Source organism: Enhydra lutris, unplaced genomic scaffold (genome assembly GCF_002288905.1).
Source record: "Enhydra lutris kenyoni isolate GAN:26980312 unplaced genomic scaffold, ASM228890v2 scaffoldscaffold77, whole genome shotgun sequence".
Classification (NCBI taxonomy): Eukaryota; Metazoa; Chordata; class Mammalia; order Carnivora; family Mustelidae; genus Enhydra; species Enhydra lutris.
The window spans coordinates 1,146,123-1,163,582 of NW_019154161.1; the positions used below are offsets into that span (position 1 = coordinate 1,146,123).

General features: G+C 42.5%; 2 protein-coding genes across 2 annotated transcripts in view; both read right to left on the reverse strand.

The window, feature by feature from the left end:
• LOC111160767 overlaps positions 1–17,460 on the reverse strand; it is a 618,405-nt gene that overhangs the window by 430,753 nt on the left and 170,192 nt on the right.
• On the reverse strand, positions 7,165–8,769 carry LOC111160780 (formyl peptide receptor 2). Its single transcript, XM_022524130.1, is given in 4 exon segments — positions 7,165–7,238; positions 7,241–7,512; positions 7,515–8,141; positions 8,144–8,769. Coding segments are annotated over 4 exon segments (1,041 nt in total). The 5' UTR covers positions 8,226–8,769; the 3' UTR covers positions 7,165–7,178.

A 17,460-nucleotide genomic window follows, 5' to 3' on the forward strand; every position in this document is an offset into this window, starting at 1 on the left:
CTGGGATCATGACCTGAGCCAAAGGCAGCCGCTTAACCAACTGAGCCACCCAGGCGTCCCACTCATCTGTATTTTTAACTACTTCCCTGGCTGGTTCTCTTGTGGCCACTGTGGAGATCAGTTTTGTGGAAATACCATCATAGACAGTATTTGGGGGAGGTAGGGAGGTGAGGCTGGGGATATGAGGACAAACTGTAAAACATCCATAACCTATTTTTGGCAGTCAAGTCAGTGAGGGGTGAGATGAGCGCCAGTCTCTGGAAGAGACATTAGGATGAATGAGGATATCCTGGATTTCTTAAAAGGTTGTTTGTTTGGGGAGCCCCAGAAAACTTACTCCAGAGAAGCTGACAGCGAAGTAAGCAAGTTCTGAGCCTCTTCCAAGTGGGCATGAAGAAGTGAGACTCAGCAAAACTTCCATTTTCTTTATTGTGTCTTGGCTCCAAGCAACCACTAGGTGGGAGTTGTGTTCTAACTCAGGTTTTCATTAGCTCTTGAACAAACACAATAATACCAATAGCATCAAGCCCAGATCAAACCTGGGTTTGTTTTGCTTTTGCTGGCCTTTGATCCCCCAGATATCACTCTTCTAATAAGCCCAGTTTTAGGTTACATAGCTCGGATATGAGTAGGATGCTCTACTTCAGGCTGCCTGGATTCCAGAAACCAAGAGGTTTCTTTAGTGTAAAGGGGAATGGACATGAGAGGAATTGATTTTTTTTTTTAAGATTTTATTTATTTATCTGACAGAGAGATCACAAGTAGGCAGAGCAGCAGGCAGGGGGTGGGGGGGAAGCAGGCTCCCTGCTGAGCAGAGAGCCCGATGTGGGGCTCGATCCCAGGACCCTGAGATCATGACCTGAGCCGAAGGCAGAGGCTTAACCCTCTGAGCCACCCAGGCGCCCTGTTTTTTTTTTTTTTTTAATAACCTTATTGTGAAGGATACCAAAGGTGCAGAAAAGTGAATAAAACAAGTGTACAGCTTGTCTCATTCTTACAAAATAAACACCTATGTGCCCCCACATAAGTCAAGATCTAAAAACTTAAGGAACCCCAGAAGCTTGCCAGCCAACCATGTATACGTTTCAGATCAAACCTGCTCTCTCCTCCTAGCTATGATCGCCCCTCTTGGCTTTTATGTAATAAATCCCTTGCCTTTTTTTTTTTTATTATTATTAAGATTTTATATATCTGAGAGTGAAACTGAGCACAAGCGGGTGGAGGGATGGGGGAGAGGTATAAGCAAACTCCCCGAGCCCAACATGGGGCTCAATCCCAGGACCCCAAGATCACCACCCACGCCAATGTCAGCCACTTAACCAGCTGAGCCACCCAGGCACCCAAATCCCTTGCCTTCTAAAATTAAACCTAAGTATGTATACCTAAGTAGTGTAGTTTAACCGCCTTTTGGAAAACTACGTAAACGGAATATAACAAATCTAACATATGTAGCTTTTTCACTTAACATGATGATCTTAAGATTGATCCATATCATGGGCTACTTCAACTGTTCTTTTTGTAGAGTAATTAATTTTAGGAATAGACTGCCATTGTTCATCCTACTGAAGATGGACATTTGGTTTGTTTCCAGTTTGGGGCTATTGTGAAATATGTAAGTATTTTATAATCTTGGGCACGCTCTGTTGTCCAGCTGTTTTTCCCTCACATATCATCTATGCGTCCTAGCGGGCACAGGCTCATGTTTGTTGGCAGGGTGTATATCTAGGCGTAGTTTGGTTGGGTCATAGAGTGATTTTTTATTTAATTTTTCATTTAATTTTATTATTATTTTTTTAAAGATTTTATTTATTTGACAGAGAGAGACACAGCGAGAGGGAACATAAGCAGTGGGAGAAGGGAGAGGGAGAGGGAGAGGGAGAAGCAGGCTTCCCAACGAGCCGGGAGCCCGATGTGGGGCTCGATCCCAGGACCCAGGGACCATGACCCAAGCCAAAGGCAGACGTCCAACCGACGGAACCACTCAGGCACCCCATAGAGTGATTTTTAAAAAAGACTTTAAAGAGCAAAATGAAAACATCTACAAGAAAAGAAAGCTTCAAAAATTGAAAACATTTTGATCTCTCACTGATTGCCTTTCCTTCCTTTTTTCCCCTGGGGAATATTTCTAATCAAATATCATATGTCATGGGGTACCTGGGCGATTCAGCCCGTTAAGAGTCTGCCTTTGGCTCAGATCATGACCCTGGAGTCCTGGAGTCCCTATGTCAGGCTGCCTGCTCAGCAGGGAGTCTGCTTCTCCCCATCTCTCTGCTCTTTCCCCTGCTCATGCTCTGTCTCTCTGTGTCTCTCTCTCAAATAAAATCTTTAAAAAAAAAATCACGTCATTTCCCCCTTTAATAGTTTTTATCTGTAACAAATAAGGATATTTAAAAACTATAGCCACCATATCATTACAATTGACAATTTTTTAATATATTTGTGTTCTCCAAAGAAACAGAACTAATAGGTTGTGTAGGTATGGGTATGTGATTTATTGTGAGGTATTGACTCATGATTGTGGAGGCTGAGAATTTGGAGTTGGAAGGGATAGGGAAGATGTCTTTCTGATTAAATAGTAATTTTTTTTTTTTTTAAGATTTCATCTGTTCATTTAGTTGACAGAGAGAGAGAGGGATAGAGGGAACACAAGCAGGGGGAGTTGGAGAGGGAGAAGCAGGCTTCCCACCGAGCAGGGAGCCTGACACCAGGCTCGATCCCAGGTCCCAGGCCCGAGCTGAAGGTAGACGCCTAAAGACTGAGCCACCCAGGCGCCCCTGATTAATTAGTAATTCTGTTAGCTGTTCCTGAGAACCTCTCCTTTTAGAAGAGTAGAATATTGACAGCTTCAACTACTCACATCTGCCACTTCAGGACAAAATCAGCTCCAGAGGGCCCTGAACAAGATACTGGGGCAGTGACCTTTCTGTCAAGATTTACTTTGCTAACTGAACTGCCCGCACATTTCTCTCCTAATACCTTCCTCTCCAGCCCCATAAGAAGACCATTTGTTCTTGGGTGTGAACTATAAAGATATATCTGTGTTTGCAAGATCTGGTATTAGTTCTTATTCTGTTCTGTAAAGAGAGCATTTCTGCAACTGCTAATGACCAGAAGAATCTGATGGCACATCACAGTTACCAGAGAGCTTTGTGAATAAATATGGATTCCTGCATTCTGCACCAGACTTTGTTAATCCGTGATGGCTTGATGCTGCAGTGACCTGACCCATATTTTCAAAAAATACCTTCCCAAGTGATTCTGGCTAACGGCATCAGTGGTTGGTTCACACTTGGAAAACAGTTACCTAGATGGTATTTGGGGCTGGGAGAGCCATGAGATGGGAACGTGAGGAAAAAACACAGTTGCTCAATCTTCAGTGTCCCAAGAGTATGAGGCATTCACACAGATTCTCTTTTATCTACTAGCAAGTTTATCTACTACCTTAGGGTGGGAAGAGATACAGGAGAAATTCCCACTCTCCTATCTGTGGAACGTACATTCTGGAATGAGGGGACTTCCTGGATTAGAAAACAGATTTCCTTGTTCAGATGCACTTAGAAATTCACTCTGGGTGGGGGAGTGGGGATCTGGTGGCTCAGTTGGTTGTGGGCTGATTCTTGATTTCCGCTCAGGTCATGATCTCAGGGTTGTGAGATCTAAGACCATGGCGAGCTTTGCACTGGGCTTGGAGCCTGAGTAAGAGTCTTTCTCCCCGTCTCCGCCTGCCCTTCCCCTCAAAAAAAAAAAAAAAAAAAAAAAAAAAAAAAAAAAAACACTCTGGAAGAACTTGTGAAGGAGAGAATCTGGTTCTCTTAGAGGATTGCTCCCAGTGACGTTGTACAGCCAAGGAGGAAGGTCACACTCCCATTTCCTTGCTTTGTGTCCTGACAGCCACAGGGTGGAGCTCGATTTCTAAGTTTGTTTTCTTTAGCACGCGAGACAAGTAGGACACCAAAGCCAGCCATACCAGATTGTTTCCTGCTGCTTCCTTTTGGCCCCTCAGCTCTCTCTGTCCTGATAAAAGCAAATTTAGAGGACTTCGGTGCCTCTTTGAATGGGTTGCCTTACTTGAAGGAGCTGAAATCCAGAAGCTAAGAAGCTTTCCTGGTATGAAGGAAAAGGAGCCTGAATTTCACAGAACTATTAAAAAAAAAAAAAAGTGGGCTATAACAAATCTAAGGGAAAAATGACTAAATGGTAAACATGAAGATTAGGGACACCTGCACAACTCAGCGAGTTAAGCATCAGCCTGGGGTCATGATCTCAGGGCGTTGAGATCAAGCCCTAGGCTGGGCTCCACCCTCAGCGGAGAGTCAGCTTGAGACTCTTATCCCTCTCCCTCCCCGCCCTTTCTCTGCCCTCTCCCTCTAAAGTAAATAAATGAATCTCTTTTTTTAATGAAAATTAATACATTTGAGTAAAAGAAATACCCATGTACCAGCAGCAAGTCAAGACATAGATCATGATCAGCGTTCCAGAAGCCATCAACCACAACATACTTTTTTCTGATCATTTTCCCTCTGTCCTTCCAACTGTAACCACTATCTTGATTATGGCAGTAAATTCATCACTTTCTTTCATAATTTTACTACATGGTTATGTATTTCTGAACTGTCAGTTAAGCATCTGCCTTCAGCTCAGGTCATGATCCCAGGGTCCTGGGATCAAGCTCACATCAGGCTCCCTGCTCAGCAGGGAGTCTGCTGCTCCCTCTCCTGTTCCCTCTGCCTATGCTCTTTCTCTCTCTTTCTCTGTCCAATAAATAAAATCTTTTAAAAAAATAAAATAAAACAAAACAAAACAAAACAATTTAGCCAAAAGCCACAGAAATGATTAGAAACAATTTAAATGGTCATTAATATGTAGCTGCTTAAGTTTTGTTACAGCAAGCCAGTGGAATACCATGCAAGCATGAAAAAGAATGAGGAAGCTCTTTACATGCTGATATAACTGACATGTTATTGCTAGAATTTACTTAGTTGAAAGGATGGCTGCAAAAGGTATTATTTTAGGTAGATGAATATCAACCTACTTTTTGTAATGGAGGGGGATGAATATTGGGTAGGAAGTTGGCAGTCTCTACCACATCCTACCTCTTTGTCCCCTCTGTATACTCTTCCGAATAGAAGTAATCCTATCCTTCCCAGGGGTGATAGCCCCAATGTCTTATTTTGGAGTTTTAGATTCAGTGAGGTTTATAAGTGTTTCTTTGTGAAAACATTCCATAACTTAAAAGAATCCTCAGCTTCCAGAGACCCAACCCATAATGGTGCGATAGGAACTGGGCATACACAATGAAGACTTACAATGAAGGACAGAAAAATAGAGAGGAGATAGCAGGCACTGTTCTGTTGTGAATAACCAAGGCCAGTGAGCAGGAATCGTAAGAATTCACGGCCCTGACAGTGAAGCACTGTCAATTAGTGCTTCGCAGTGAAGCACTGTTGATAAACCACTTTGGAAGTGCTGGTTTTGTTGAGATGATGTACACCATACTTTGTGGTTCTTGGCTTTGCACTCTTGCATTTCTTACTTGTTTCTTCTTTTCTATGGCCACACCTTAGTTGGACATTTCTTGGGAACCAAAAAGCATTTCTAGGAGTCAAAAATGCAAACGAAATGGGTACATTGCTGTGCACTGGAAAAGCAAAACTTCAGGGGTGACTTGAGGGAAGGGAAGAAGGAGGATGACAGTAAAGCAGCAGAAAGAGTGAGGAACTTGTGATAACAAGACTATCTAATATTTAGTTTGAGTTCTTTTCTTTGGGCATTGCATCAGGAAAGTATGTTACATAGTAACAGATAATTTGTGCATGATGTTTGCAGAAAGAAGAAAAAAAAAAAAGCTAAGTACTATTGTGGACTGACTTCAAAACAAAAGCACCAGACAACAGTTAGCCAGAGTGCTTTACCTGAAGCAGAAACTCAAAACCAGAGGTGTTCATAAAAATGTAAACCACATGGGAATTTGTAAATATTGTAAACTGCAGTGAGAATCTACTAGGCACTCTCAATTCATGAAATGAGGGTGAGAGAGCATTTCAGCTACACATCAAAGGTTCTTGTTTGACACCTGGATGACACTATTGTCTGTTGATTCATTAACTCAGTATTTATTGTCTATCACACAATAGGCACTATTTTATACATAGGGCATGGGGATCCATCAGTGAACAATATGGACCAAAATCCCTGCCTTCAGATAGCTTACATTCTCATTATCTGAAGGAAACCATACCAATACTACACACAGTTTCCATACTGTTTCATGACAATAAATCTGACAGTTTGGGTGAAATGGCTAAATTCCTTGAAAGTCACAGTTTGCCAAAATTGACAGAGGAGGAAATAGAAAATCTGAATAGTCCCATAACTATTAAAGAAATTGAACTCATTACTAAAAGCCTTCCCAGAAAGAAAACCCAAAGCCAACTAGCTTCACTGGTAAAATTCTAAACATTTATGAAAGAAAAGAATCAGAGGAATCACTTCCCAGGTCTATTTAGGAGGCCATCAGTAGTTCGATGTAAAAGCTGACAACATTAGAGGAAAGGAAAGCAATAGACCCATCTTTACACATACATAAGTGCAGAGGTTCTAAACAAATCTAGCGAACTATGTTATCGATAGACAAAATACATCATGACCAAATGTCATTTATTCTGGGGCTGCAAGGGTAGTTTGGTGTGCAGAAATTAATCAGTGTAATGTATGATGATATAAATGAAAGAATAAAACTAATATCATCTTTATGTATGCATAAATGCATGTTATACAATCCAATAGCCATTCATGATATTAAAAAGAAAACTCTTAGTAAACTATTAATACAAAGACATTTCTGTAATCTGATTAAAAATAGCTTTAAAAAAAAGCAAAATTTTAATGGTAAAATAACTAGGGTTTTCCCCCATACTATATACTCTCTCATCTAAACTTTATAAATTCCCCATCACTTTCTCTTCTCTTCCCTTGTACTCTTTGGCAACCTCCACTTTATCCCAGGGTAGAAGCTGATGTCCAAAATTAAAATCACATCTTATGTCACTTTTTCCCCCAAATCAGGGACACCCAAGTATTTTTCCTGATGAATATATTAGTATGACCCACAGTAAGATGAAACTGAAATGGGAGCAGGGTTAAGAGCACGCAGAGCTCAAAAACTTCCTCCAGCCTCCTCACATTGCCTGTAACTCTGCTTCTGTGGGTGGTAAAGCAGATTTAGTTCTGGTCTGGGTTACATGGTCTGGGTTACATCCTCACTAAGGGCTCTCTCCAGACTGGCAGGCAGGGAGTGGATCAATCTCTCTTGGAAGTCTTGGCCCACAAAGACATAGAGCATTGGGTTGAGGTAGCTGTTGAAGAGGACCAGGGAGCTTGTTGGATTAACAAAGACATGAAGGATTTTGTACTTACCCACCAAGAGTATCTCTTTGAACCAGACTGTGCTTAAAAGAGCAACCAGTTGAAAGGGGAACCAACAGAAAAAGAAGGAAGCCACAACAGCAGTAAGGGACGGCTAGATTTAATCATGCTTTTGCGTATCTTGGCAGCAATGAGCCCACAGCACATAGCAATGATGGGCATTAGCATGCTGAAGCCAATGATAAATCAAATGATCCCGCTGGCTGTGAATATGGAGACAGTCAACTTTGTCCTCTCTTCAGTACTGTTGCCCCAGGGTGCAAAGTTGAAACTACAGTAAATATTCCCTGTTCCATCATTTACTGTAGTCAAGAAGATGAAAGCTGGCAAGATGAGGATTAGGGCAAGAATCCGCCGTCCGATAATCACTTTTGTAGCCAGACTTACAGTACAGTGGTTCTGGGCCCAGACTGGATGCAGGACACAAATACAGCAGTCCAGGGCAATGCAAGCAATGAGGAAGACACTCCCAAACAGGTTTATGTCCACCACAATGTGAACCGCCTTGCGTAGGAACGAGCCAGAAGGCCACTGTTCTCTCATGGCCTTTGAGACAATGAGGAATGGTAGGGTGGCAGTGAAGGAGAAGTTAGCTAAGGCGAGGTTCAGGTAACAGATGGTGCTAACTGTGCATGCCATCCGGAATCCAGCCATCCAGATCAAAAGCCCATTGCCCAAAATGCCAAGGACAGAAGTGATCCCAAGCACCACAGTGACAGAATCCACAGAACCGTGTAGCCAACAGACTCTTGGGGCATCTCTTCAGGTCCATGCATAGGGTTGGAGATGTTGCTTTCCATCTTGCCCACACCTGAAACATTTCAACAGTTGCCATGTCTCATCTGTGGAACCATCTTAACATCCCTATTCATGGTCATCGACCTCCACTAAGATCCCACTCCAACCAGGACACCCACTCTCCTGAAACTTGTGGCCAGTCATACGATAAATATAAAATTGGCACTCTCTTGGCTTTTACTTTGGGAAAGGATAGTTCTCCATAGTCCCGTATTATTCAGATGCATTCCACCTATCAGGCTGATTGCTTAGACAAGAGGATGACAAGGCTCCTGTTCACTAGCAGAAAAATACACTGAGGATATACAGTTAAAAATTGATTGGTAGACAATTATGGCCTCGGGAGGGAAACACTGGACTCAGAGTCAGTAGGTTCAACTCTCACCCATGATTCACTGCATAGATGCTGGCAAGCTCTTTCAGCCCCTGGTTCTCCAAGACTCCCAGCTCCCACTATGAGAACCTTTCGCCTGCTGTTTGCTTAGTATTGAGGTTAAGGTTTCAGAATTTGGTTTGAGTTTATAATTGAGGGCCTTGAGCATGTAGTTACGTTGTTACATCATGTGGATTCTGTGCTAGAAGAAGTCGGCAAAGGGGTCCCTATCTCTACTTTCAACGTTCTGTTTCTCGTTGCTTGATATGGAACTCTTCTGTGGGATGTGAAGAATTTTTACCCATTGCGTGGCGTTAGTGTTCTACGGGTAAAGAGTATGAGAGTAATCAAATTTGTTAGTAGTATCTGTTATCAAAGACCATGTACTGTGTTAACTGCTAAATATGGGGATCCAGTTTGATCTACATAAGAATGCTATAATGCTTGTTATTTCTGGTTTTCATAAGAATAAACTGATGTTCAGAACAATTATAGAAACTACCCAAAGTCACTTCAGTAGTAAGTGGTAGAGGAAGGACTTTGACCCAGGTTAATCTAGTTTTCTCTGTTACACAACCAGACACTGCTGGTTGCCCCTAACGTCCATTCCCCTAGTCTCTTCTGCCCAAACAATTTTGTTTAGTTACTCATGCTTCAGAAAAGGTGTTCTTCTCTCAGTTTCTGGAGGCAAATTCTGATTAGTTTCACCAGAAATTGGAATCCCCTTTGCTTTGCAAAGGCTTGGTTTGATAGTGGGCACATGACTAAATCCTGGACAATAACATGGGGAGATATCTGAGGGAGATTCTGGGATAGATTTCCTTGTGCTTAAGAATAAGAATCCCATCCATCAACAGATGAATAGATAAAAAAGATGTGATATGAAGAAGATAAAGAAGAAGATGATAAAGAAGATATAGATAGACACACACACACACACACACACACACACACACAGGAATATTATGTAACCAAAAAAAAAAAAAAAAAAGGAAATCCTGCCATTTGCAAAGACATGGATAGAACTAGAGGGTATTATGCTAAACTAAATAAGTCAATCAAAGAAAGACAATTATCATATGATCTCACTGATATTTGGAATTTGAGAAACAAGGCAGAGGATCATAGGGGAAGAAAGGGAAAAATGAAACAAGAAGAAACCAGAGAGGGAGACAAACCATAAGAGATTTTTAATCTCAGGAAACATACAGGGTTGCTGGAGTGGAAGGGGTAGGAGGGATGGCGTGGCTGGGTGATGGACATTGGGGAGGGTGTGTGTTGTGGTGAACCCTGTGAATTGTGTAAGACTGATGAATCACAGACCTGTACCCCTTAAACAAATAATATATGTTAATAAAAAAATACAGATAAAGAAAGAATAAGAATTCCCCTTTAGGGGCGCCTGGGTGGCTCAGTGGGTTAAAGCCTCTGCCTTCAGCTCAGGTCATGATCCCAGGGTCCTGGGATCAAGCCCTGCATCGGGTTCTCTCCTCAGTGGGGAGCCTGCTTCCTCTTCTCTCTCTGCCTGCCTCTCTGCCTACTTGTGATCTCCGTCTGTCAAATAAATAAATAAAATATTTTTTAAAAAATAAAATAAAAAAATTAAAAAAAGAATAAGAATCCCCCTTAAAAAAAAAAAAACAAAACCCCCCCCCAAAAAAAAAAAAAAAAAAAAGGAATTCAAAAAAATGTAGTGTCTTCATCTGGACCAGGTCACATCTGTAACTACTGCATCCAAATTCAACCCAGAATGTGTGACTCATGCCACATTCACAAATTTTGTGATCTGTTAGCGGTATCAAATATCCAGGGTGGGTGGGTTGGATGCCTGGCTGGCCCAGTTGGCGGAGCATGCGACTCTTGATCTCAGGCTTTTGAGTTCAAGCCCCACATTGGGTGTAGAGATTACTTAAAAATAAAATCTTAAAAAAAATAGAAATATCCAGGATGGCTATTAATAATTCATATTCATGAACCCCACCCTGGAATCTTTGCATAAAAGGACCTGTAAACCACACACATTATTACTGTGGATTATGAGGGCTCCTGTTTGGTGAGCCCTTCCAATGTGCTAGTCACTTTCCATTCTATATTCTCCAATTACAACAAACTTGCTGTGGGGTAGGAAGAGGAAACCTCAGCTCTGGCAGGGGAAGTGACTTGTCTAGTGAGTGTCACAACCACTAGGGGCACAACTGAATTTATTACCAGATTTCAAATGGCAACTCAGTACTTCTGTGGTAGCTTACTCTGCTTCTTTAGCACATTTGCTCTTCCAAGTTTTGCTTTTTTTTCCCCTTCAAGTTTTGAAACAACTATTTCAGTTCTTCTTTTCTCCTCTCTGCTTTTACCCTGCCTCTCCCCTCCTTGTCCCCACTTTCAGCTGATGCCATTGTCTCATATTATAATGGGAAAGTGGTAATCGTTAGAATTTTTTAGCCTGCTCTGCCGAAAACCTTCCAATCTACCTGCACCTGTTGTAGTGAGTAAAGAGTTCTCGTTCATCCCAGCCGCTACCCTCCTGTGTTTGCTTCGGATCCCTCTCTACCTCACCTTCCAGAGAACTTTCTTCCTGCATTATCCCTTTTATTTTCTGCCAAAGGCAAAAACCTAAGATTTTCTTTCTACTAGGTCATTCTCACTATTTCATAAACATTATCGTTATCTCCTCCCTTTAAAAAGAAACTGTCCTGGGGCTCCTGGGTGGCTCAGTTGGTTAAGCGACTGTCTTCGGCTCGGGTCATGATCCTGGAGCTCCAGAATTGAGTCCCACACCGGGCTCCCTACTCAGTGGAAAGTCTGCTTCTTCCTCTGACCCTCCCCACTCTCATGTTCTCTCTCTCTTTCTCTCATGCCATCTCTCAAATAAATAAATAAAATATTACCCAAAAAAAAAAAAAAAAAAAAAGAAAAAGAAAGACAGGAAAAGGAAGAAAAGAAAAGAAACAAAACAAAACCAAACCATCCTGGGGCACCTGGCTGGCTCAGGGGGTAGAGCATGTGACTCTTGGTCTCCGGGTTGTGAGTTTAAGCCCCACATTGAGCAGTGAGCTTACTTTTAAAAAGTAAATAGGGGCGCCTGGGTGGCTCAGTGGGTTAAAGCCTCTGCCTTCGGCTCAGGTCATGATCTCAGGGTCTTGGGATCGAGCCCCGCATCAGGCTCTCTGCTCTGCGGAGAGCCTGCTTCCCTCTCTCTCTGCCTGCCTCTCTGCCTAGTTGTGATCTCTCTCTGTCAAATAAAGAAATAAAATCTTTAAAAAAAAAAAAAAGTCAAAATTTAAAAAAAAATAAATAAATAAAAAGTAAATAAACAAAAATTAAAAAATAAAAAAGAAACCATCCTTGGCCCATATTCCTTTCCAGCTTCAGCCCTGTTTATCTCAAGAGAATTCTCTCTATGAAGAGGATTCACAAACTTAAGAAGGGAGCCTCTCCACTCCTCACCTCACATTTTCTCCTAAACATAGTCCAGACTGACTTTGCTGCTCTGCACTCCACAGAATGTGGTCTCCTCAGGGATACCTGTGGCCTTCTTGTTGCCGACTCTAGTGGTCCCTACTCAGTCCTCATCCTGATACCTCAGTGACGTAGGACCCATGTATGACCCCTTCCTCCTCCTTTAGACATTTTTCCTATGCTTTAAGATGTTAAAATGTATCAACAGCACACTCTTGGTTGTTATAGCTCAACTAAATTCTCAGTCCAATTTACTAGCTTTTTTTTTTTTTTTAAGATTTTATTTATTTATTTGACAGACAGAGATCACAAGTAGGCAGAGAGACAGGCAGAGAGAGAGAGGGAAGCAGGCTCCCTGCAGAGCAGAGAGCCCAATGTGGGGCTCGATCCCAGGACCCCGAGACCATGACCTGAGCAGAAGGCAGAGGCTTAACCCACTGAGCCACCCAGGTGTCCCTTACTAGCTTTTTCTTATCTAAATTTAACTTATTTTATTTTTTTAAAAAAAGGTTTTTTTTTTTTTCTTAAGATTTTATTTATTTAGGGTACCTGGGTGGCTCAGAAGGTTAAGCCTCTGCCTTCAGCTCAGGTCATGATCCCAGGGTCCTGGGATCAAGGCCCACATTGGGCTCTCTGCTCAGCAGGAAACCTGCTTCCCCCCTCTCTCTCTGCCTGTCTCTCTGCCTACTTGTGATTTCTCTCTCTGTCAAATAAATAAATAAAATCTTTAAAAAAAAAGATTTATTTAGAGAGAAAGCATGTGTGCACGTGAGCAGGGGGAGGGAGAGACTCCCAAGCAGACTCCACACTGAACACGGAGCCCAACATGGAGCTCACTCTCACAACCCTGAGATCATGATCTGAGCTGAAATCAAGAGTTGGTTGCTTAACCGACTGAGCCATCCAGGCGCCTCTGAAAATTTTTTGTTATTTTATTTTTAAAGATTTTATTTATGTATTTGACAGAGAGAGAGACACATCACAAGCAGGCAGAGAGGCAGGTAGAGACAGAGAGGGAAGCAGGCTCCGCACTGAGCAGAGAGCCCAATGCAGGGCTCGATCCCAGGACCCCAAGATCATCACCTGAGCCAAAGGAAGAGGCTTAATCCACTGAGCCACTCAGACGCCCCTGGAAGATTTTATTTCTATTTAAGTAATCTCCACACGCAACTTGGGGCTCAAACTCACAAACTCCAAATCAAGAGTGACACACCCCACTGACTGAGCCAGCCAGGTGCCCCCTCTATGTTTAAATTTAAATGTTAGGGTGTCTGTGGGCTTATACCTGCTCCCTTCCATCCTCTATGTGTAGTTTTTCCATAGTATCATTGTCTCATGGCTTATAATACCACACTGATACCTTTTTTAAAGTTTCACTTATTTAAGTCATCTCTGCACCCAACATGGTGCTTGAACTCACAGCCCTGAGGTCAGGAGTCCCACACTCGACCAGCTGAGCAAGCCAAGTACCAAGGTACCAACAGCCACTGACTTCTTGACATCTCCTTGTGGCAATCCTATAGGCATTCCAAACCTGACATTACCCAAACCAAACTCTTAACTATCCCATCTTCCCAAATCAGCCTCTCTCCTAGTATTCCATATCTATTTGGATTAAACACTCAGCTGTTAATGCTCCAAATTTAAAGTGGATCCTTGATATCTTTCTCTTATCACCCGACTCAATCCCAGTCTACCCATTCTGTCTGCAAAGCAACTGAATCCACACCCAGAATCATTCCCATCCCCACTGTGCTTGTCCATGGCTCCTCGTCTGGGCTGCATATTTGCACTTACTTTGCAAATAGCTTGTTCTGCTCTAAATACCTCTCCTACCACTAGTTTCCCACCCACCCCCAAAAAATCCATCTTCCGACAATAGCCAAATGATCTTTTAAAAACACAGAGCATGACATTATTCTGCTCAGCATCTTCCAGTGGTTTCCAGACTCCCGACTTCCAAACTTAAGCTTACCGAGCACTCTTGGATCTTCCCCATCTATCCTTTTGTGACCCAATTTCCAAAGTGTGGGAGAGTCCCCACACCAACAAACAATTCTTGAACACCAGCAGGTGTCCAAGAATTCAACTGAGTTCTCACACTATCAGACTACACAGGTTAAAGGTTCAGTCCTAAAAGATGCCTGCCTGTCCCTGAGCAATTCCAACACCACTTACAAGCCCAGAGTACCTGTGCTTCTGACTGACGGGCTGTAAATCAGAGGTTCCTATGAACTCTTCTGATTAATAAATAGATTAATAAATAAACAGATTCAATTAATCTGTGGCTTACAGAACCCAGAGAAATACTTTCCTTACTAAATCTCCAGTTTATTATAAAAGGATATAACTCGGGGCACGTGGGGGGCTCAGTTGGTTATGATCCTGGGTGTCTTGGGATCAAGCCCCAATTTGTGCTCCCTGCTCAGCGGGGAGGCTGCTTCTCCCTCTCCTTCAGCCCTTCCCCCTGCTTGTGCTCTCTCATGCACTCTCAAATAAATAAAAAAAAATATTTAACTAGATTCTTTTGGTACTAAAACTCTATAGAGTAACACTGTCCAATAGAGACATACATGTGAGGCACACATGAGGCTTACCATTCTTTCTACAAAGTAAAAGAAATCAATTTTGATAACATTAATTTTAATAATATATTGTATGTAACCCAACATATCAAAAAGAATATCATTGGAACATGTAACCAATACAAGAATTATCAATTAGGGGCGCCTGAGTGGTTTAGCAGGTTAAAGCTTTTGCCTTGGGCTCAGGTCATGATCCCAGGGTCCTGGAATCGAGCCCCGCATCGGGCTCTCTGCTCGTGGGGATCCTGCTTCCCTTCCTTTCTCTGTTGGCCTCTCTGCCTACTTGTGATCTCTGTCTGTCAAATAAATAAATAAAATCTTTAAAAAAAAAAGAATTATTAATCAGCTATTTTACATTTTTTTACCATGCCAAGTCTTTGAATGTACTAAACGGGTGTTACACTTACAGCACATCTCAGGTTGGACAAGTGAGAGCTTAATAACCATGTGTGGCAAGTGGATTCTATATTGGACACCCAGCTCTGAAGGTTTAGGAGATATCTGCCACCTAGTAGATGTTCAAATAATAATTTTTTAAATTGTCAGGCCCCCAACTTACCACCAGCTGAGATCTTTTTTCTGTTGTTAGTTCCCAGCTTCCTGCAGAGTGATTCCGGTTGGGTAGATGTTTTATTACATCTACATCTACATTACATTTATTACATTAGATTGTTGGGTAGACAAGGTGGGGGGAGGAACAATGGAGTTGGAACCAATCAGGTGACAGAAACCCACGGTTTCTTGCAGTTTCCAGAAAGCATGCTGGATATGTTGTCAGTGTATTCTCCTTCTCTAATATTCTCCTTACCCCCAGCCTACTGTGGGAGACAGGGATTCAGCCCTCTAGATGTCAAGGGTCCAAGGGGTGTGGATGTCCAAGCCCTTACTCCTTCAGAGATTCAGGACAATGAAAGAAACAATTACTGAGATGAGAAGAACTCAAGACAAGCAGTACAAAGCCGGAGAGGATGGTTAAACAAAAACCTGTTTCTCTCTTCACACGCCACTTCTGACACCAAATGTGTAGTAAAGGGCTGGATCCCACGAGACTGCCCCATTTCAGAAGCTACTTGGAAGTCCCAGGTTGTCACGTATACCTGACTGACCAGCTAAGAATCGGGGGTCCCTGGGACCCCCTCCTCAGGTTTAGTAATTTGCTAGAGTGGCTCGGCAAACTCAGGAAAGCAACTTGCTTTTGTTTAGTTTATCATAAAGGATGTGACTCAAGACCAGTGGAAGCCAGCATCCATGATGTCAGTTTGGTTGAAAAAAAAATGAGCAGTAGAGTTCCTATCACCCGCAGACATGGCTGGACCAGCTGAGGAACATGTAGGAATGCAACCCCACTAGCTTGCTAGTAGTTAATTAGCACTACCATAAAGGTAGAATCACCAGATGTACTTAATGGAACCTCTAACATAAAGAACAAAGATATTTTTCAGATTCTCAGTCTCTTGAGTTAGAAAAGACCTCCAGAGGAACCAGATGAATGGGCACCATAGCATCCACCTTCTCAGGAGACTCCTGACCCAAATTTGCCCATTATATTATTTTATTTTGCACATTATTTGCCCACTATTTGAGAGAGAGCATAAGCAAGGTGGAGAGGGAGAGAAAGAATCTCAAGCAGACTCCCCTCTAAGCAGGGAGCCTGATGCAGGGCTCGATCCCATGACCCTGAGCCGAAATCAAGAGTCACACTTAACCAACTGAGCTACTCATGCACCCCAAACTTTGCCCTTTAAAACCCCTTACTTGGGGCATCTGGGTGGCTCAGTGGGTTAAGCCTCTGCCTTCGGCTTAGGTCACTGCTCTGCCCTCAGCATGGAGCCTGCTTGGGATTTTCTCTCCCTCTTCCTCTGCCCTTCCACCATCTACCCTACTCCTCCAACCCACTCACCAGCTCTCTCTCTCTAAAAAATAAATAAGAAATAAAAGGAATAGTAATGAAGAACACAGAGAGAGGTAAGGGAGATGCATAAGAGAGGACCCTTCACCCAACACCGTCATGAAGATCAGTCCCCTACCCTTCTACTCCTGAGGGAGATAACTTTAGGGCCACTGATCTGAGGAGATGGGCCCGTTTTGAGATTTTAAGCACCATCATACTGTTCCACAGAGTTGTTCACAAATCCAGTGGGTGGGTACAACTGTGGAGAGCCAGAAGACAAGAGTCTAAGAGAAAGAGATGAAGACAACTATTTTTTTTTCCTCCCTGAATCACGATACCAATGGGATGTTTTTGGTTATAAGTTACAAGTTATAGGAAAACTGTGAATCCCTTAAACCATGAAAAAATTTATTATATAAAATCATTCGGGGTTGCCTGGGTGGTTCAGTCATTAAGCATCTTCCTTGGGCTCAGGTCATGATCCCAGATTCCTGGGATCAAGCCCCAAATTGGGCTCCCTGCTCAGCAAGGAGCCTGCTTCTCCCTGTGCCTCTACCTCTCTCTTCCCCTCTGCCTGCTGCTCCTCCTGCTTGTGCTCTCTCTCTCTGTCAAATAAATCTAAAAAAAAAAAAAATTGGAAGTAAGTTCTAAATTTGAACAAAAATTGAGTTTAATGTAATCCTTCCAGTCCACCATCGCATTGGTTTTCTTCCAGGGACTTCCTGAACATGACCATAAGATGACTGCCATTATTAGAGACATCGCCATCATGTCCACATAACCACCCAAACCAGGAGGATGGGGATGGGCAGAAAAACTGACTTCACATGCCTCTCATTTTATAAGGGAGAAATTTCTGTTCTGGAGTTTCTGCAAATCTCTTCTTACTTTTCACTGGCAGAACTGAGTAACATACCCATTTCCACACCAAT